The sequence below is a fragment of the Syngnathus acus genome, chromosome 4, assembly GCF_901709675.1.
Source record: "Syngnathus acus chromosome 4, fSynAcu1.2, whole genome shotgun sequence".
Lineage (NCBI taxonomy): Eukaryota > Metazoa > Chordata > Actinopteri > Syngnathiformes > Syngnathidae > Syngnathus > Syngnathus acus.
The window spans coordinates 10804431-10825940 of NC_051090.1; the positions used below are offsets into that span (position 1 = coordinate 10804431).

Below are 21510 nucleotides of genomic sequence, written 5' to 3' on the forward strand. Positions count from 1 at the left end.
AACAATGGAAGTGATTTCTAAAATAAAGTCTTGCATATTGGTTCTAATTGAGCAAGCGTCACATAAATGAATGTCATCATTACTATCAAGTAAGGCTGTCCTTTGAGCATGGATTGTGTCCACTTTAGTAATTGTTCTGGAAATGCAGATGTGATGAACACAAACTAAATTTGGAGGTGTAAACAGGGGTTGGATACAAATCAGTGGCAATCGATGTCGTTAAGGGGAGATCAGAGGTTGTCCTAGAAAATTAGACGCACGATCCTGCATCCTCTGACCACCGCCTGCCTGCGCACACCTCCCACTTTCACGTTCCAACCAACCGGCAGTGCTCTCGCTGCTAGAATAAATTAGAAAATGAGGCAGAGCGCGAGTCGAGAGAGAGCTGGGGCGCCGCGCCGCGACGCGCCTTTCGCGTAATCCACACGCGTGCTTGCGCGCAGTCAGGTCAGCGTTGCTTTTGCGCCTCGAGGTGTTTGCAGTCGAGCCGCTGGAGAGCTTCGTAAAACTTTCTCTTGACATTTTAGTTGCAGTACAAATATCGACGTGGACTGGAAGGATGGATGGATGAGCTTTGTGCACGAACGTTGGATCATCTGCGGCTCGGCGTGTGGGATTGATGCCTGTCACCACATCATTTCAAGTGGATTAAACAATAGAAGATAGAGCAACGAGAGGAGGAGAAAAGAGCAGGAATGCAACAACGGGGTCGGGCAGTCTTCTCTTGAGCACTTTCAAAGGCGCGTTTGTTGAAATGCTGATGATACAGCAGTGCTAAAAAAAAAGAAAAAAAGTACTTTTTTAATGCTGCCTAATTGTCTGTGCGTCGAAGCCTCCCCAACTTCGGATTTTATGTTGAGCAATTTCAAGTTACGGAACGAAGCGCTTCCTAATAAGGTATCTGACATTAATTCAAATCAAGCAATGGTAAATGTTTCATCGGATCCGATTCGGGTTATTGTTTCATATGAATTATATTTCAGTTATTTGCATTCGTTTTATAGAACAAGAATGACTTTACTACTTTGTCTTTATTTTTTTATTGACTGTGGAATCTCATTTGATATTTAATCACTCGGCCCAATGTTTATGGTGGGTCTCAAAGGTGCCACCCACTCTGAAGTCCAAACTGATACCATGTCCATTCGTACTACCCATACATGCAAAATTCAATAAATTCAGATATCATCATGTCTATATATTTAGTAATAAGTTATATTAAAAAACTGAGTTATTTTGTTTTTATTTGTTTTTTCATTTCTGTCTCAACTCATCCTCCCCTCTTGATTTCCTTGAGGACTCTTTGGAAGTGCAAGAAGAATGAGGAGTCAGCGGGGACGGTGGAAGCAGCATGAGTGGCCCCTGCATCAGTGTTAGCCTGACGGCCTTCATGTTTCCATGCAAGTGGATCACACTAAGCCTGCTCGTGAGCTGCATGTTGGCGGGGGCCCGGGCCACCGCTGAGCCCGCATCGGCTGGCTTCACCGGCTCCACGGGGCCCCTGGGCTGGCTCCTGACAGCCAAGGGCCCTTTCCACCACTCGCAGGAGTTTCTTGATTTCACAGAGCGCTACCAGCAAGGATTCACCACAAAATATAAAATTTACAGGTAAAACTTTGCAATTACATGCAAATAACTTGGTTGTTTACGATCAACAAGGAAATCTAAGCAAGAAATCAATTCATGTTTGATTTTGCAGCACATGCCAGCAAGGAAAGTGTTGATGTTTTATTCCTTTTTCATGTCACTGTAAAACCTCCCATTGATGGCAGACGATCTTAAGGATAAATATTGGGTTAAATATTTTCTGCAAACCAAGCATGTGCATTTTTAAGCCCTTTTTAGATGTGCCAATTAATTACAGAATGCTATGGGAAGAGTGATATGGCACACATTGGGGCTGCACATCAGTCAAATGTGAACATAGCACAGACTCGTTTGAGCAAATGCGATATCTGACCGAGCCAGCTGATGCGTGGCAGGCTTTAGCGAATGGCTTCAGAGGAGGGCGTGTTACAAAGCACAGTGGGTGAGCGCATGTCGAAGCCTCGGGCTATTGTTGGAAAGCTACGCTCTGAGATTTCTTTAGGATGCAGAGACCTCCAAATCGGGGCTCAAAATCAACCTTGCACACAACGATACACATGAATTGTACTGCACACTGTGAGTCTGTTTATGGAAAACATATTCTCATCATTTCACCTTGAAAATGGGCGCTCGCATGACGCAACAATCGTAGTTAGTAATTTCCAGGTGACATTGGCAGGCAGGGATCCGACCTCTCTTGAATGTACAAATAACCAAAATCAGTGTGAAGCTCTCTTGGTGATTGTCTTTTGTAGTTTTAAAGGAGGCTGACCACTTAATTGCTTGCATACAAAAGGTGGCGTGCCCACAGCCATGTTGTGCACTATCTATTTGAGAAAAAGCTAGCCATCCACAACATTGAAATTGTTCACAGTCCCAAATGTGTACCATCACATGAAAGTGCAATTTCATGACTGGTCGATGAAGTGCTGCAGCCAGGAGTGAAATTACAGTTGATGATTACATTTTCTGGATGAAGGCTCAGTTGCTAACCACACTCAATTAAAACCAGCTCCGTCCTTGCCCTTGGTCCCGCAACTGTGTTCTTGTATTTCCTTTCTTCATCCTCAGGCTATTGTGAGCTAGACATGTTAAGACATTGTGGTGGCTGGATGCATGTATTTCCCAATCAATACATTTGTTAAACAACATTTCTAACAAGCTGGGTTTCTCATTCTCACCTATTTTTACCCATTGAAGCCTTTAGCTGACTTTCCTACAGCCCCCCCTGTCAAATAATGGCAAACTAATTTCCTTTTCTGGCTCATAAATACTCGACAGAGCTCTGGCGGCCCCCGCCGTCACTGGGGCACGAAAGCCAGAGAGATGAAAGGCCGAAGGCAGTCGGCCTGAACTCGCAGGGAACCGACACGTTGGTTATCACCCCCTGCTGGTGGGTGGCTACCACTCGTAAGACCAATTTGCAGAAACCCGATTGAACGGAGTATTTCCGAAATAGCATAAAATGTAAAACAGGGTATCTGTCGGTCGGCAAGCACAGACTCTCGCATATCAGTAAGGTGCAAATTTAAAAAATGCAAGACAGTGATGTGAAATAATGTAGGTTTGGTAATTTGCTGTCTCGACGTATTGATGGACTCATTAAAGAGGAAGCGATGAAACGCAGGTCTGAAAGCACTTGCGGGAAGCAATTTGACTGCAATGCATGCAGAAATTGTCAGGCAATTAATGTCAGTCCTCACTGACAATTTTCCTTCTCACACTGACAGAAGGAGTTTCAGATGTGTTTTTTTTGTGGTAACAGAGGTGGGAATTGGTGGTAAAATGAGCAAAATCTTGCTATGCGGTGTTGAGAACGGGAGATGAGAGGCTGGCATAGTCTGGGCATCAGCATATTCATCAAAATGTCAGCTCCTCCTTTCTCCTCTTCATGGACCATAACTTTGATATCACGCCTCATCTGCCATGTTTTATCTGCTCATTTCTCTTGTTTCCTCGCAGTGTCTTAAAGCTTTGTTGGATGTAAATAGCCCTTGTAATTGTTCCACAATTATTAGGGATGCACGCTGCCGCTTTTTCCAGACTAAGTACGAGTACTTATCTTGGAGTCCTCGCCAGCACCGAGTTCCATTATTTGCCTCTGGCAATTGCGATGAAAATGACAAACAGCCCTATCATGAAAACATGTGGCCTAAGACAAATCTTGAATAAATGTGTGATGTTTTGAGTAAAATTCCCCCAAAAGTAATTTTGTACTTTAGCTGCATTTTAGCAAAACCTCCCCTGAAGCAATTTTGAGATTGTCTTGGCACTATTAGTCCATCAGGGTACTGTACTAAGTCCTGTACTTTTGGCATAAGTGATTGTGTCTTGAGACAAGTTTTTTTTTTCTTTTTTTTTTTTTCAAAACCGTACGTACACATGAATGACCGTATGTCCGCTGCGGCAGTTGTGAACAAGGTCAGTGTTTTGTCCCGCAGTCATAAGTTGACCGTGTCTTGAAGAAATAGCGCAAAGTCCTTCTCCTTATCAGCCGCAACGGCAATGACGAGGCCGTCAGCCGGCGCGTACCTTATGACTTGTGACAAGTGTGAGATGGAGGGAAGATCCCCACCCGCCGTAAAATGTGACGTTGAAAAGATGAAGCATCACTGGTGGTTGTTTTCATACTTTTACGCACTATGCTGACACAAGATCAAACAGCCGAGATGCTTATTTTCATGTACGTTTGTGTGCAGCTACACGGCATTATTGTTATTATAATTTATATTTGAGTTTTATCTTGAAATCGATACGGTGTAGCAAGCCTCCAGAGAGTCGGCGTATCGTAAAGAGCACCGTTCTGGATACTGCCGTCTGTTGTTTGTGTTTTGTGGATGTTTGCACCTTAGGTAGAAATGCACGCTCATGCTTCATTATGTATCAAACAATTGAGTGACTTTCTTGTTTGCGCGTGAACGCACATCGGTTGTCAAACGCGCAATGACAAATTGCTATACAAAAGGGATCAGGAGGTTGGCTGTCAGCATAGCGTTGTGCAAATCAGGCTCCCTCGCTGACTCGGGTTGTTTTCTATTGTCAGGGGTGCAGTGGCATTCATGGAAGCAACAAATCAATACGGCAATTTCCTTGTTTCATAAAAAGTCTCTTCCTGCACTTGTGTGCTATTGTCACGCTTCTTTCAGGATTTAACTCTGTCGTGAGGTTTGATTGGCTCATTACGAAAAATCCGCAAATGGATGAAACAAGGTATCATGCTTCTCTTAATTGTATTATTTTTTTATGTTTTGCAGACAACATACATAACACGCATGCTTTTCAGTCGTTAAGAATCATCGGTGGGAATCTCACCGACTCACAGTGGGCTCAGTTGCTGATTATCGACACAACTTCAATTGATGCTCATTCAGTCGAATAATCGAGGAAAAGCCTTAACCTGGCTTAGGCATCTCACCAAAACTGAAGCTCAGAGCAGCATTACGCTTAAGTGTATTGCCCCGCTCAGCAGGACTTCTCCTTTCCAAGCAAGGTTACAGTACAGCACGCACAAATAGAACTACGCTATTATATTTGCTTTCCTTCTGTGTGACATTTAATTAGTCGAGTGATTAGCCGCATTGGGAGTACACTGTGTAGGTCAGCATACATTAGCATGTTGAAGAAACATTGAGTAGTTGCCCGTTGAATCGCTAGCGTTAGTTAACCTTGGATTTGAATGTTTTCCCTTTGGCTCCGCTGGGATCCTCCGGCGGGAAACAAGCATGCTTGGTTACTTTGAGACTGACTGTGAATTATCGCCTCCGTTTCGAAGCATTCGGCCCTCTCATTGACTGGACACTCGTGAGGTGGGCTCACTTCGATGTCCTTGGCAAGTTGAGTGGGATTCGGGAGTACAATGGAGCTTCAGATGACGACACGTGCCGTTTGGAGGTTGATCAATAGTAGTTTCGAAGCATGTGATGTTTTCTCCCGCTTTGCTTGAATTGACAAAAATACATGCCTAATATTTTCATCCATAATTGTAAGTGAGAAGAAGAGGTTTAAGAATTGCAAAGTACCTTCATTCAACAATTCAAGGTTGTTTCAACCTATTGTGACTCTTCGTTCACAAACATAGAAGTCTAAACAGACCAAGCGAAAACAGCACTCACCCAATAGCTCCCTATGTAAATTTGTCAGACATTTTGCATTTTGCGCATTTTTCTCTCAGCTGAGCCTTCAAAACGCCCCTCCAAGAGGGCAGAAGGTTCATGCTACCTGTGCTGTTATGGTTCTTGCCGATTAGCCAAATAGCCAATTTGGCAGAACAGGATGGAACTCTGATCAGAGATTATAGAATAAATAATTGAAAGCAATTTTCTTTCGACCCACCTTTTCTGCCGGTGAGGCACACGATGATGCCACATTTTCTTTCCCTGTTTGTTAAATGACTTGTCAGTGGCTGCGCTGAGTGCTCGTCTCCAGCATTGTTACGGTTGGTGTACTTTAACTGCATCGGCCGTTCCTCAGCTCGCTTGCCCAATTTGCTATGTTCAGCACAGGGTTGCACCCTCGAGCGGCCTCACCGCCGAGACGGATCCGAGACAGCGGCCCTCTGACGGACAGGTAACAGGTTACTACCCCTTCGTCTGATCACAGCCCTGTAACTGACTCCCGCTGGTATACGATCTCAGGAAAAGAGGAGCTGACAGGTATAGACGTGCTTCGAGGCTCTCGTGTGTGATTGGCCATTAGAGGTACTGAAGATCTCAGCACCAAATCAGTGTTGCAGAAGCATCTATCCTTTTGTAGATGTGATTTTGTCGATGATGTGCGCGTGTGTGTGTATAGAGTTCCAGTGTCAACGAGTTGGAAGTGCATAACTCGCTCAAATGCATCCATTTAAAAAAAGATCCCCGTGGATGACGAATAAATATCTCTCATGGTGACTTCGTCAAGGGAGGGGCAGACATGAGAGCAGATTTAATGAGTTGTTTTCGGTTCCGTGTATTTCCCAAGGGACCATTTTTATTGGTGGGAAATTGATTGGCAGCAGCCCTGCACCCGAAGGGACTGAACGATATTCCGGGCAATCGAGAATTGGTTTCAACTAGTCCAGCTTTGTTTGGCTGTTTGCTGCTGCCATATCTGTGGCTGCATTTGTCTTTATATAGGGGGAAAGAAAAAATAACTAAAATGCATTTACCTTTCAAATACATCGGACAACACGTTGAGTAGCTATGAGATCGGAAGGTGTCTCAAATCACTGAATATCCTGTATGCAGTATTTGAATAGTATTCATCTCAGTATCAAGCGTGTGGTTGTGCACTCGACAGATAACGACGGCTTGGCATGCTCCAAGGCCAGGCTCGATATCAAATGCTTTCAGATTTAGCCTGCACCAAAAGAGGTGCTCACAGCAGCAAGGGTCTATCCAAGAAACCAAGAAAGGTACAAAAAAAAAAAAGAGCACATGGCAAGTGTAGATGAGAAAAGATTGGGCAATATATTTATGAATAATCCCCTGAAGTTAGAAACGCTGTGTTTTTTCCACTGTGCTGCAAAGCCAGAAGGAACAAAATAAGATCACACCTGCATGTGAGCATTTTTTAACTCAAATGACCTTGACTAGTTTATTTTCCCATAATGAATGGTCAGCCTTCTCTTTGTGACATTTCAGGGAGTTTGGACGATGGAAGGTGAACAGCCTGGCCTTGGAAAGGCACGTGAACAACGGCTTGCCCTTTCCATTGGACCCGGAGTTCTTGCAGACCATTCGGTTTCTTGGAAGGCGGCCCAGTCTCAGCGCCATCACTGACAACATCATTAGGAAATATGGAACACACTTCCTCCTCTCTGCCACGCTGGGAGGTAAATCCACGCAAAGAAAATAGAATTGTCTTTTCCTTGCCTGCCCATGTTTGAATTGCTTCCGTTCATACTTTTCTTTGGGTCTGTTATAATAATATAATAATAATAATAGTAATAATAATATTTCTGTTCTATAATTAATGCAACATAAATGTACTGTATTCAATGTAAGAGGAGTAAAAATCCACCAAATACAATAGGACAGCATAAACAATGTAATTGATTGCCGAGTAAAAACAAATATACATATGTAAAAGGCAAGCAAAAAAAAAACAACAGCCCTTAATTCAAATGTAAATACAAAGCGGTGAAGTGGAATTTTATTCTGCAGATAGTGGCAGGCATTTCCCAAAGCGCACAGACACTGGATTAATTAAATCTCCAACATGCGCAATCTGCCAGACATCGCAGGCGATTATTTGTTGTGATCCGTTAATCATCCAAAAGGTCACACATGCACGCACTCCAGGAGCTTGTTTTAAAGTCAGACTCTCGATTAAACCGGAACTCCATTGCGTCAGCTGCGTGTGGTACTTCTCGACTGGCCTTGCATTTTATGCACTTAGATGGGGCCAAAATTGATGTTTTTTATTTGTTTTTCAGCGTACATTTCCCATTGGACAGTCATGTTAGACAAGGTCGCAACACGATTATTCGGTTGTCAAAATTGAGTTAGTGGCTAATTAATCGTTTAAGTGTTGTTACCTGTACTTCATGCACTGCTCCTGCGAAAGCCACACTTTGTATTGACAACACAACAAAGGCTGAGCGGCAGTTCATTTGCATGACTCATTTCAAGCCAAACTAGGAGATAAAAATGAGACTGAACAATTGCAAAGATCTTTTCTTAAGACATTAAGACAAAAATTGTGAAATAATACATTAGGTATGATGAAAATTTGATTTTTTTTTTCAGTGTATGAAAGCCTGAAATGGGAAGTGTCATGCTCTCTGTACCACACTTTGTTAGCTGCAGGCTCTGTTGAAATGAGCAGCGCATCAGCCATTAGAGCTCATTTTGGCTGAAGGATTTTTCAATTGCTAACTTCTACGACATGTCAATGGTCTGACAGCTCCGTATTTGCTCCAGAACTATCTGAGAGCCCTAATGGGACATTTGCATGATGGGAAAGGTGACATGAGCTGAAGCCACACAATCATCTAGTCAATTGTGGAGAAACACACACACACACTTGCACAAAATACATGAGATATACATTTGTTTTTGTTGTTTTTTATTAGGTTCTCTTTAATTGAGTGTCCTTAAGGAAAACGTCAGGAGTGTCCTTCAAGGGTTGGGGCATTTGCACAGGCTTGCAAAATAGAAAAGTTTTATAAGATCGTACTGCAAACATGTTGAGTTTTAATGACGCATTATTTGGATGAGTGATGCTTTAATTTGTAAATGAGTCTCCCGTTGTTGTTGTTTTTGACATTTGACTTGTCATTGAATCACCTCTAATGAGATTTGAATGTCAATTCATAGGAGAAGAGTCCTTAATGATCTTTGTGGACAAGCGCAAGTTGAGTCGATCGAGTGAGCTGAGTGACGCTAATGGCACAGCTGTGACTCTGGAGGCGCTCCACCAGCTGGCCGCCTCCTACTTTATCGACAGGGAGAGCACCCTGCACAGGCTGCATCACATGCAGATCGCCTCCTCCGTCATCAAGGTAAAAGACCAAATCCCGAAATAAGATTTTAAAAATACTTTCAAAGACCCTAACCCAGGGGTGTCAAACTCATTTTTTTTGCAGGCCGCATTGTAGTCCTAGTTTCTTTCAGAGGGCCATTATGACTGTCAACCCAAATAAATGTATGAGAACCTAATATTATATAAAGTATGAGCTACAAAACAAACTGACAAATAACTAGTAATGATGCATGAATTTGATGCACAATTTGTCTTCGCGGGCCACATAAAATGATGTGGCGGGCCGTATTGGGCCTTGAGTTTGACACCTGTGCCCTAACCCAAATCCTAACCCCCATTGTTTTTAAGATGGATGGTGGTAAAAAAATATTTACACCTCATTGATGTGCTTTCATGTGAGTCACTCGGATTAACAAGAACCAGCAGCAAATCTGTATTTTACACAAGTACAGAGGGGAAAAAAAAAAGGCGTACTATACATGGATGCTTTTTATTGTCAGTGCAATGACATTAAGACACACATCCACGAAGCCGTCTGTGTGTTTTGCGCTCGTGATGGACTGCTGGCAACTTTCAGATGGCAGCGTGTCAAAAGAGGTGCCGGGCAGCACGCTCGTTGTCACCTGCGATAGCCTTCTGAGGTGACGGGACGTGAAAGTCTCCTTCCGGGAGCGGGCAACGATCCCGTGCACTGTCTCGAGCGCTCTGTGGAGCCGCTGTCGTTCTGCCTCGGTGCAAAATGGTCTTTGGGGTCACGAGCAGCTTTTGGCAGATTCTTTCCTGAGCAGCCCTCAGGGCGTGCGGATGCTGCCATGCCGTCTCGATGACAGCCGAGGTGTTTCCACCTCAGCAGAGTCCAGCAGAGATCGTATCTTGGTTTTGAAATTCATAATATGCTGTACAAAGTTGTTGAAAAGCATCATGCTGCTTTGGTCTTGTGCGGCAAACATTTTCCCAGCTCAGCTACGAGTCAATGATGTGACATGCCATCTGAGTTGACATCCACAAAAGCAGCAAGAGATGAAGCGAGGGCTCCCGTTTGCTCATCTCTCTCTCTTGCGTGTGTTCTCTGGCTCGGAAGGCAAACAGCCAACTTTGCATATCGAGATATGCTTGTGCATGTAAATATCACTGTGCATCTTTTAGCACTTAATACCTTCGGGGTGTGTTCATTCATCACTCTGTCACTTCTTATCATGGTCCATGAATGAAATTGGCTGAGTTTGCCCTTTGCACTGCACACTGAATTCTTAGCTGGTTTCTCACATTTGTGTTTTTTTTAATGCGTTTTAAGGCTCTTCTTGTAAAAAGCCTGTCATCATCACACACTACGCTGGTCGGAAAAAAAAAACGTCAGTTTTGGGTATGCGGGCGGACTACCAACAGGAAAAAGCAAGCAAGCACAGGGAGAACTCGCAAATTCCACACAGGAGTACTGAAACCCAGATTTGAACTCACATCCTCAGAAGAAGCGTTCCCCGTGCATTAATCAAAAGTTCAACATCTGTCATTTCCTTTGAGGGCCTCTTTTATTTGTATTTGGCGTTGATGTGTCGAATGAAAGCGATTTGACGCCAGACTTGATGAGGACACGAGCGTCCTATTTAGCAGGCCTTTAGCCCACGACGGAAGGACGACATTAGGTATGGCAGAAAAGCAGCATCAATCGATGCTCAACCTTTTGATTTGCAGCCCGGCCTGCGCTGTATTGAAGATTCATTAAAGTACGTAAAGGGGGGGGGCTTTCATCGATGGGGAGGAGAAGTGATAAGAAATGTCTGACCCAATTTGCTGCGCCTGCCTTGAAGATTCAGTCAGTCATGCGGTAGCACGCTTGACTTGTCAGAGCAGGAAGGAACGCCGCTCGGACTGAGCTTCACATAACAAATAATGGCTGCTGAGGAATGGGCGTAGCAAAATTTGAAAGACAAGCGCAGCTCTGCCTTGGTGCCCACTACTGGCGATGACTGTTGTTGACTTGAAACTCTGAAGCCCGAAAGATAGTTGGCCGAGGTAGCCAACGTTGAGCTTTCGCCAGGTTCGTTCAAGGTCGAAAATGGGCACAAAGTCTTTGGGCAGACGAGTGCCAACACTCAGTTTTTCTCATTGGCAGGAAATTTTGAACATATCCCAAAAATATTTGGCTAAGTCTGTCTCGCTATATCATCATTTCCTCTCGCTTCAATGTAACCATTGAAGATTCTGAAAAGTATTTGATCATTTCTTTGTTCAATGCTGGGTTTATATTTCTCAAAATAAGAACGAGTCGATTTGGCCACAGGTTTGTTTCATGTCAAAGTTGTTCTGACAACTCGGTTCATTCTATGTTCACAAAATATTTTGCGCTAGGTACATATTTTGGAAGAATTAGCTAGACATGTTTGTATCTTGATATGCATGCCTGATACACCATATAAGGCGAACGTTCCTGGCGCTCCATTGTGACGTGACCAATTATTTGTTATTTTATATTTCACCTATTATGTGTAAAGCATAATATAAATGAAGTTTTATTGTACTGTATTGTTATTTTTATCATTATTGTTATGATTATGGTTATTTTACAATACCTGGCATTTTTTCGTTTTGATATTTGCCTCCTCCCATAAAAGTCGGACTGCCTTTGCCCCATTGAGACTTTGAGTATCTTTTTTTTCCTTTGGAGACTGCACAATATTCTCATTGTGATGCTACCCAGCCCATTTTATTTGTGTGCGTGGTTGAAAAGCTGATTCCTCCCTGCTTGACATTGCCGTGTAAGGCAGTTCAAATTCTAAACCATAAACAGGCACAATTGCATCCAAGATGCAAATGCAAATCTGCGCATCTCGTATTAGGCAAATGACAGTTTTTCAAGGTGTTGAAATGAGGCAATTTCCAACTAAGCCACGCTTTTCATGAACTATTAAAGCCTCTCCATTTTTTCTTCCAGTAAGCAAAATGGAGCGGAGGGCTTCATGTCATCTCACAATGCGAGCGCTGCAAGTGACACTTTATGCTGTTTTTGTGGAATTATTCATGAGCGTAGTTAAAGGTTCATCAGTAAAATACACTCGTGCAACTGGCTTGCTAATATGTCGGCTAATTCTTTCATTTTTAAATAATGGATGTGCCTCAGAGCCATGCGTCTCAATGGACCATGTTAACAGTTTAAATACTGCGGGGGCAAAGTCAATGACTTGCAGCAATGACTCAGAGGTATGCTGCAATATGATGTCATGAAATGACTTTCTTATCTGCTCTGCATTTCTTGGTCCTAGAAACGCCTTTGATTTTTACATTATACACTGCGCTCCTTTCTCAGGGCTTAGCTCCTTCATTATTTATAAAATAACAAAAATGATCCAGCGGTGCATTCACCCTTGCCTGTGGCTGTTAGTAACATAGATGGACAGATAGTTAAACGGACAGACGGATGGATGGATACCGAAACCTCAAATAAATCTGCGCAGGAGATTTGAATGGCTCTCGACTCCTGCATGGGTGCAGGCCGGTGGTCACAATTGACGTCGTCCATGAGCCACTCTGAAGCCGAATGCCGTTAGAGCGGAGCGGCGGCAGGGTGAGTGAGCAGTAATTGGATATGATGCGGCAGCGGAGGGCTTTTCATCAGCATAAGCGGGCGCGCACACACAAAGCGGCAACGTCCCGCGTAAGTAGCCTGACAATTTGAGCACTTATCCTGAATAGGGTCAACTTATGGGTCTTTCCCACATGACTGTACATGTGAAACCAAAATAGTGGAGCCCACAATTCCAACCAAACGTGGTGGAGCGGCATTTACTGGTTGTGCTGCACATAAACGGGATAACAAATGGACTCTTAGTGTTGAAGTTATGTAAGTCTAGGTCTCATGCTCTAAAGCAGAGGTGTCAAAGTCAAGTCCCGGGGGCCAGATACGGCCCGCCAAATCATTTTATGTGGCCGGCGAAGACAAATTCATGTCATTACTAAAATTGCTAATTGTCTTCACTTTTTAAAATCTTTTAAAACTATAAGTTTTCACTAGTCTGGTTTGAAAACATATTATTTGTCAGTTTGTTTTGTAGCTTACACTGTATATAATATGAGGCGTTCATACATTTATTTGGGTTGACAGTCATAATGGCCCTCCGCAGGAAACTGACTACAATGCGGCCCGTGACAAACATGAGTTTGACACCCCCGCTCTAAAGCATAGGTTTCAAAGTCAAGGCCCGGGGGCTAGATACGGCCCGCCAAATCATTTTATGTGGCCCTCGAAGACATATTGTGCATCAACTTCATCTGTCAATATTAAACTTACAAATTGTCTTCACTTTTAAAAAATACTGATATTGCTAGCAATTTTTGTTACCATTGATCTTTTAAAAATAGAACAGTTTTACAGTTTTTACTAGTCCCCGGTTTCAAACTTATTCATCAGTTTGTTGACGTTCGTAATGGCCCTCCGAAGGAAACTATGACTACGATGCGGCCCACAATAAAATGAGTTTGACACTTGCTTAGTAGAAATGTCAAGCATTCATTTAGCTGACAACGTCCCTGTCCTTACCTCCGTGTCCTCTGCTGGATGACTTTTTCAACAACAAACTGCAACAAGCTGCGTATGCAAACGAGTACTGCTGAGTGTTTTATCCCACACAAACAAATCATTTGATCCAAGTCACGACAGCCCAATAAAAGAGATAACATAAATGAGTCAGGTTCATCGTTGCAGTGGGGAATGGCTTATTTCTCCACTGTCAAATCATTTGTTTTCGAGCATCCAAACATTGAAATATCTTTAGTGCTCGTGTTGCCACCAGCAAGTGAGTGACAGCACCTTCATCTTTTTCTTTAGCTGTCTTACCAGCCTGTTTATCTCGACCTGCGTTCGCATACCGAGCAAAATAGAAACATAACGTTTTTTTTTCCTCGAACTAAATTGAAAAATAGGAGTCTACATCATATTTTGGCCGTGTCCCTTTTCAATTGGATTTAATCGTGATGCATCTGTGTTGTTCCCCTCCCCGTTTAGGTGACTGAAACAAGGACAGGCCCTCTCGGATGCAGTAACTATGACAACCTCGACTCCGTCAGTTCTGTTTTGGTTCAGAGCCCCGAAAACAAGATTCATTTGCAAGGTTGGCCATTCATAATTGAAATCGCACCATTTCGTATGGAATTGTCACACTCGCTCTTTTCTGGCAAACTTGTGTCGCAAGCAATCGAGCTGGCTTTAGTCCCTTTTTTTTTTTTTTTTTTTTTTTTTACAATCCGCATTTGGAGGACTTTGAAGTGTCAACCAGGCGGTAATGACTGAGAACAAAAGCAGCAGAATTGTGAAACGTTCAATCAGCATATTGCATGCGATGCTTAGAACACGTAAAATGTGTCAGAACACGAGAGAATCCGAGCGAGCCGTATTGCAGAAACATTTGTCTTCCATGTTGTCTTCCCCGACCGACTCAGGCCTTCACGCCATCCTGCCGGAATATCTGCGGGATAAGTTTGTGCAGGCGGCGCTCAGCTACATCGGCTGTAACGGGGAGGGCCGCTTCGTGTGCCGCAACAATGACTGCTGGTGCCAGTGCGCCGCCGATTTCCCGCAGTGTAATTGCCCACAGTCGGACTTGAGGTCGATGGAGGACAGTTTGCTTCAAATTCGACATTCCTGGAACATGGCCAACCAGGACTTTGTGGAGTCAGGTCAGTGTTTTTGTTCCCATTCACATTCTGTGACCTTTTGCTGACACCAGCGAATGCTGACAAATATCCAATGATGAGGCAAACCTGAGCTTTTTAGGGGCCAATCTCCAAAGCAGTCTGAGTTTCAGATCAGTCAGAATGAATAAATTCTAAACGAGCACCATATCTTAACTTGTGCTTATATTTGTTTGGAAGTTGCTCAGAGACTTGCCTTCCCTTGTGCTCCATGTCAGAGTTATTTTCTCTCCAAAAAGAAATAAGCTCTGGAAAAGCTTTTGGCAGTTCATAAAAGAAAAAAAAAGCAATACCCCAAGCTGTTATTTAGCTCTGCCGTTTTTCATTATCATATGCATCAAACAATTTCACTTCCAGTTAGCCCGGGAGCTGCCCGTGTGGCCTGCGTGAAGGGATTCTCTCATTTGGTCTGATTAAATTAGCCAAATATACTCGGAGCAAAGCGGAGAAGGCTTGTGTGTGTGAAAATTAAAAAAAAGAAAAAAGAGAGTGCTCACATTGTTCCGCCTGCCTTCCAGACGAGTTCCAGAACTTTGTTCGGAGGCTCCCCACGTTGTATGCTTTGAACACATCGGCCATCGAGTACTTGTGGAAAACGGAGCCGGCCATTCATCAGCGCTACAAACAGCTGGAGCTCAGCGGCCGGCAGCTTCTCGCCAAAGCCGGCCGCATCGTCAACAAGCTCTTCAGCCTGAGCAAGAGGTGCCGCAGCAAGCCCAAAATCCTTCTGCTGAGGGAGAGGTGAGCAAGTCTGCCATTGTTCAAGCATTCCTGCTGACCTTGCTGTGGACACGCCGGCAAGTGCTCACGCCTCCGGCCGCACGTCACATGTCCTTTCAAGCAATTGGAAAGTGGCACAGCTCATTTCTTTTCTTCGGCGCAGCACTTTTTGGCATGGCCTCGACTCGACATTATGCTAATCCGCCACACGATCTTTGAGATTCAGAGTTCCTGATGTTGGCTTCAGTTTCACATCTGATTATCGGCTGCATTTATACACAAGCCGCCTTACTGTTAGGAAATTGACTGTACTCGAAAAATCAAAGTTCTGCTGGACTTTTAAGCTTTTGGTGAAGATAAGACAAAGCAACGATTTGGATCCTGTTTTTTCTCCATGTTTAATCTACACTGCGTGAGAAATCAAATAATCATTCGCTGTGATTTCTAGCAGAACTGAATAACTGAATTGTAAAACATGTTTCTATTCATAATTGGTTTCCATGAATTTAAATGATTGTGATGATGGATATGAAGAGCGGTTAGAAGAGAGCCAGCTCGTCCTTTGCCTGTCGCTCAAACTGTGTCTCCATGACACTTTACATGTCCCGCTGACACCGTGTGCATTCGGATGGCGCAACAGCTTCCTCTCGCCTGCTGCGCGCAACCTCGGCTGCAATGAGATGTGCATGACAAACAGATGGCAAACGTAGGAAACGGAAAACCTTTGAACACACTCACGATATAAGGAGATGAATTACAAATTGTTAGGTTGTTCTCGAGTTTAACAAATCTCTCACTCTCTCTCTCTCTCTCTCTCTCTCTCTCTCTCTTGCTCTTTCTCTTTCTCTTTCTCTTTCTCTCTCTCTCTTTCTCTTCTTCTTCACATCCCATTTGAGGGGCAGGCCCCACTCTCTCTCTCTCTCTCTCTCTCTCTCGCTCTCTGTATATATGTATATATATATATATATACGTATATATACGTATATATATATATACATATATACAGAGAGAGAGAGAGAGAGAGAGAGAGAGAGAGAGAGAGAGAGGGGCCTGCATACATATATATATATATATATATACGTATATATATGTATATATACGTATATATATATATATACATATATACAGAGAGAGAGAGAGAGTGGGGCCTGCATACATATATATATATATATATATATATATATATATATATATATACACATACATATATATATATACACATACGTACATATGTATATATATATATATTTATATTTATATATATATGGGATTCAACAAACGGTTTCTTGCAAGTGACATGCACAGCCTACTTGCCATGCAGTGTGTTTGTACCTCCTGTAATTCTGATGCAGTGAATCCAATTGCACATTTTATTTATGGATCCTCTCTCACTGGCCGAAAATTAAGCCTCAGGGGAGAATTATCCCAAATTGTGACCATGTGTTCTAATACATGACAAGACATGTATTGGATGTATCTGAAAAATCTTCTCTGTGAATTTATTCACATGTGCTTTCCAGAGCAATCTCAATTTCCCAAAGCGTACGCTCCTTGATGATAGTTGCGTGGCGACGTCAACACTACAGACAAAATTGCTCTCATCAGAAGGCACAGACAGTGTGTCCCGTGCTTGGAAATTCGCAGTCTGATCACGACATCTTTGTTACACCTTCTCCTGGCTAAGTGACACCCTGGCCGCTTGCGCTCAGAACAACGTGCTGGGCACAACACAGTGTGTATTAGATTTGAGCATATGAAAGAAAAATTGTCTGCCCTGACTAACAGGGATGGGTGAGATGAGATAGCAGCACACATCGCATTTTGTCATTTGTTGTTAAAAACACAACTCAAGTGGCCTGAGCACGAAAAGTCAGTGTAATCATGATTTGTGTTTTTCGCCGGGTTGTTTTTGGTTTGGTTTTGTGGTATGTCTTGGTTTTTTTTGTGGTTTGGCTCATGTCCCTCGTCAAGGTTGTATGTCCACCGGCTTTCGTCAGGTGGCCCCCTGTGTCGACCAATCAGCTCCCTCAGCCACTTGTGTCGTTCAGGTGTTCCTCATTGGGTAGCTTGTGCCCTGCTTCTGTTCAGTCTTGTTGGATCATTGCGTCTGTTTGTGTTTGCTGTCAGTTGTCCTGTCGCCAAGTCAAGTCATATGTTTGTAACTTCGATTCAATTTTCTATGGACTTTTTTTTTCCATGTGGTTGCTTACCTCCTTCTTAGCTTTTTTGACATTAAAAGAATTGACAAAAACTTTATTCTAAAAAAGTACAAGTATGATGGAAGGTAAATCAGGACCTATGGGACATTTTGTATTTCTATTATTTGCGTATGTGTATTTAAATGTATAGGTGGTAGGTGGTGTGTATATGGGCATGTATGTATATGTATGAACATATGCACTAGTTGTTGTAAATATATACATGTGTGTATTTAGATGTATGCACGTGTACTGCATATGCCTACATGTAAACAGGTTAGGGCATTTACAAGCTATTTAGCTTCAGCCTTAAATTTTTCGGTCAGCCTTCTGATCTTTGAGCTTTAGGGCTCTTTTCATTTTGTTTTGTTTCTGTGCTATTGTTTTCTTATTTGCTTTCGGTGGATAATTCCGTACTGAATATGATGTATATATTTTGCTGATTAAACTGAACTAAACTAAAAAACTAAACTAAACAAAAAACTAAAATGTCTTGCAATCTTTCCCCGTCTCCCTGGTTCCCTTCAACCTCGCACACCCCTCGTGACAGCTGGGTTGTGGAAAACAGTCAATTACTGCATCATACTGGTGTGGATGTGATAACTGAAATTGATTAGCCAACTGATTTCCTGTGAGCATGGTACACACCAGCAGCACTAATGGTGCTAACAACATCCATCCATATTGTTCAGTAATTTAGTTTCTGGAAACATTCCACCGTTGGTTAGTTTTAGTCCAGATAAACCAGCAATGACTCAGACTTGATTAGTTGAGTAACCATGTCAATATTGAATCAAAATGTGTTAATAAGTCTTGTCCGTGTCTGAAAACTGAGGCGCCTGTCATGTGTCTCTGTTTCAGACCCGTGAGCTACTGGTTGAACTACATCCTGTCCATAATGTACTGCAGCGAAAACAATCAGATCGGCTCGTACTTGGAGGAGATGCGCAGCTGCTCGTGCCCTTATGAGCATCCCTCCTGCCAGAGCGCCATCCCCTGCGCTGTGGGCGAAGGCACCGTGTGTGGCTCCTGCTCCTACGAGAACCGCTCCCGCTGTGCCACGTGCAACCAGGGCTACATGCTCAGTCAGGGCACGTGTCGCAGAGAAGTTCCCGACTCCATTGACCATTACATCGGCTTCGAGACGGACCTGCAGGATTTGGAGTTGCGCTACCTCCTGCAAAAACAGGACGACCGCGTCGGCATCCACGGCATCTTTGTCAGCAACGATGTCAGGCTCAATAATTGGTTTGACCCGTCGTGGCGCAAGCGAATGCTGCTGACGCTAAAAAGCAACAAATACAAGTCAAACCACGTCCACATGCTTTGGGGGATTTCTCTTCAGATTTGCCTTAGCAAGAACATCACGGTGGATCCGATGCTTTCTGTCTACATCAATCCCTTTGGGGGGAGTCACTCGGAGAGTTGGATCATGCCCACCGAGCAAAACAACTACCCTGACTGGGAGAGGACCAAATTAGAGCTTTCCCATGACTGCTATAACTGGACACTGACTTTGGGCAACAAGTGGAAAACCTTTTTTGAGACAGTTCACTTTTACTTACGGAGTCGGATCCGGGGCCCGTCGAGCAACGGGAACGCAAGTGTCTATTACGAACCGCTGGAGTACCTGGAACCGGGGCAAAACTTTGGCTACATGAAAATAAACCACATCCAGGTGTACGGGTATAGCATGCACTTTGACCCGGACGCAATCCAAGACTTGATTTTACAGCTGGACTACCCGTACACTCAGGGATCGCAAGACTCGGCCCTGCTGCAACTGCTAGAGATCCGGGACCGGGTTAATCGTCTTTCCCCGCCCGGGCCTCAGCCTTTGGATCTCTTCTCGTGCTTGCTGCGGCATCGACTCAAACTGTCCACCACAGACGTGGCCCGGATCCAGGCTGCGCTGCAGACCTTCAGCGCCAAGCAGCCCAATTCGATGGAATATGAAACAACCAAATTATGTAGCTAATAAGTGGGCAGGCGGCCAGCCGCACAGATGGCCAAACTGTCGTCACGCACACTCCCGATGACGGTTAAGAGCATTTCTGGAAAGGATGTGTGAGGGACGCTCTCAAGGTCGTCATCAATCTCAAGAGGGCACTTTCAGCCTCCACGTAAATGTACAACATTAGGCTCGCTCACTTTTCCTTTTTTTTTATAAAACGGAAATACGTACGCTAGAATCAAATTTTACGATCGCTATTAAGTTGACACCACCAGGGCACAAATTTCAAGAGCAAAGAAAAGCCTTTGTTACGGTTCAGACAATGTGATGCATATATTTTTCCACCGCCGTATTTTCTCTTTTTGTTGGCAGCCTGTATTTTGCGGTCAAGACAAACACGATTTTTTGCTGATATATCCCGACCTTTGATTTGAACTCGTGACTTGAGTGGCAGCTCCTGTTTTCAGAGTTTCCTGTGACGATAACAGTTTTTGAAAGATCAAGTCTTACACGTATTTGTATGAAGCGACTATATCCAAGAAATAACATGTACTCCACAAGAATTGTTCAAAATACACCATGATCACAATATGTTACATGTGTGTTTATTTTTATATTATTGTGCTTTGTGGGAAAAAAAAAATGTTGCGTATAAAATTGTATTATAGAAATTTTGTTAGTACACCAAATAAAAAGCTTTTTACGTGTGATCTGTAGCTAGCGTATGTGTCTTGTGGTGGGACACAAAGTGCATTTCCCAAATATCATATGACGCATTGAGTTTTGAGAAATTCAGTTTTTCTCATGAACTGAGTCGGGACTGTAAAGTCAAGATCAACCTTTGGAATTTGCATTTCGTATTTACAAAAATAGACCTGGGAATACCAAAATTCGTAATTGCAGTCATTTTTGTTCCACTGACGGTGTAGCATACATGTGAAATGTGCTTGACTACATATTTACTACGTTTGAGGCTGGCATTCATGGTCTTGAATGTGTGGCAAAATGAAATGCAAGTAATCATGCACGGCGATGATTGTCTCGCATCACAAGACGCTTCCACCGCATTGAAAGTGGCCAAATGCAGCATTTTGCTTTCAGAGAGACGATTACTTTTAAGCGGCGGTCTCCCACATACTATACATGTCACATCATCAAAAGATAACATTGAACATCAGAAAATACGTGAAGGGGATGATTGGCTTTAGAGTCTTGTCTGCCAGATGCTTTTTTTCCCTGCAGGGAAAGGACAGATTTTGTACATGATTTTGAAGAATGACACAGTTGCATCTTGACAACTTGTGCTGTAGCCAAAGCAACAAAATTCCCACACATCTATCACACTCATATATGTCAAATCATTCCCTTAATGCAGGGGTATCAAACTCATTTTTTTTGCGGGCCGCATTGTAGTCATAGCTTCTTTCGGAAGGCCATTATGACTGTCAACCCAAATAAATGTATGAGCACCTCATATTATAGACAGTAAAAGCTACAAAACAAACTGACAAATAACTCGTTTTCAAATCAGACGAGTAAAAACTGGTCAAATATTTTTAAAAAAAAGATATTATTAAAAGTTAAGACAATTTGCAATTCTAGTAATGACACACGAATTTGATGCACAATTTGTCTTTGCGGGCCACATAAAATGATGTGGCGGGCCGTATCTGGCCCCCGGGCCTTGAGTTTGACACCTGTCCCTTAATGTATTAGAGCCTCTCCTGGCTATCTTTTGGGTACATCCTGAAATGTTCGCTGGCCAATATTCAAATGCAGCAACATCTGGCCAGCGAAGGGTGCGGGTGACCCTTGGCCTTCCCGTCGTACTGAAGCAGAATATTTTGACAACAAAAGCACACATTGTCCCTCAACCCAAGTGGATCTAATTCAGCAGCCATA

The 21510-nt window shown here is 43.2% G+C and overlaps 1 protein-coding gene across 1 annotated transcript; it reads left to right on the plus strand.

Annotated features, from left to right (window-relative positions):
* The first annotated feature begins 382 nt into the window (after positions 1–382).
* Positions 383–20318, plus strand: brinp3a.1 (bone morphogenetic protein/retinoic acid inducible neural-specific 3a, tandem duplicate 1). Its single transcript, XM_037249342.1, has 8 exons — positions 383–897; positions 1298–1608; positions 7209–7399; positions 8886–9070; positions 14051–14156; positions 14485–14721; positions 15255–15477; positions 18516–20318. The coding sequence occupies exons 2-8, from the start codon at positions 1352–1354 to the stop codon at positions 19630–19632; spliced, it is 2316 nt and encodes a 771-aa protein (XP_037105237.1). The 5' UTR covers positions 383–897; positions 1298–1351; the 3' UTR covers positions 19633–20318.
* Positions 20319–21510: the final 1192 nt, after the last annotated feature.

What these genes read in the sequence shown, in the direction of transcription:
- brinp3a.1 (XM_037249342.1), top strand. Translation starts at nt 1,352, where the DNA reads ATGAGTGGCCCCTGCATCAGTGTTAGCCTGACGGCCTTCATGTTTCCA. An exon ending in ACAAAATATAAAATTTACAG is followed by an intron (nt 1,609 to 7,208) that starts GTAAAACTTTGC and finishes GTGACATTTCAG; the next exon opens with GGAGTTTGGACGATGGAAGG. An exon ending in TCGCCTCCTCCGTCATCAAG is followed by an intron (nt 9,071 to 14,050) that starts GTAAAAGACCAA and finishes CTCCCCGTTTAG; the next exon opens with GTGACTGAAACAAGGACAGG.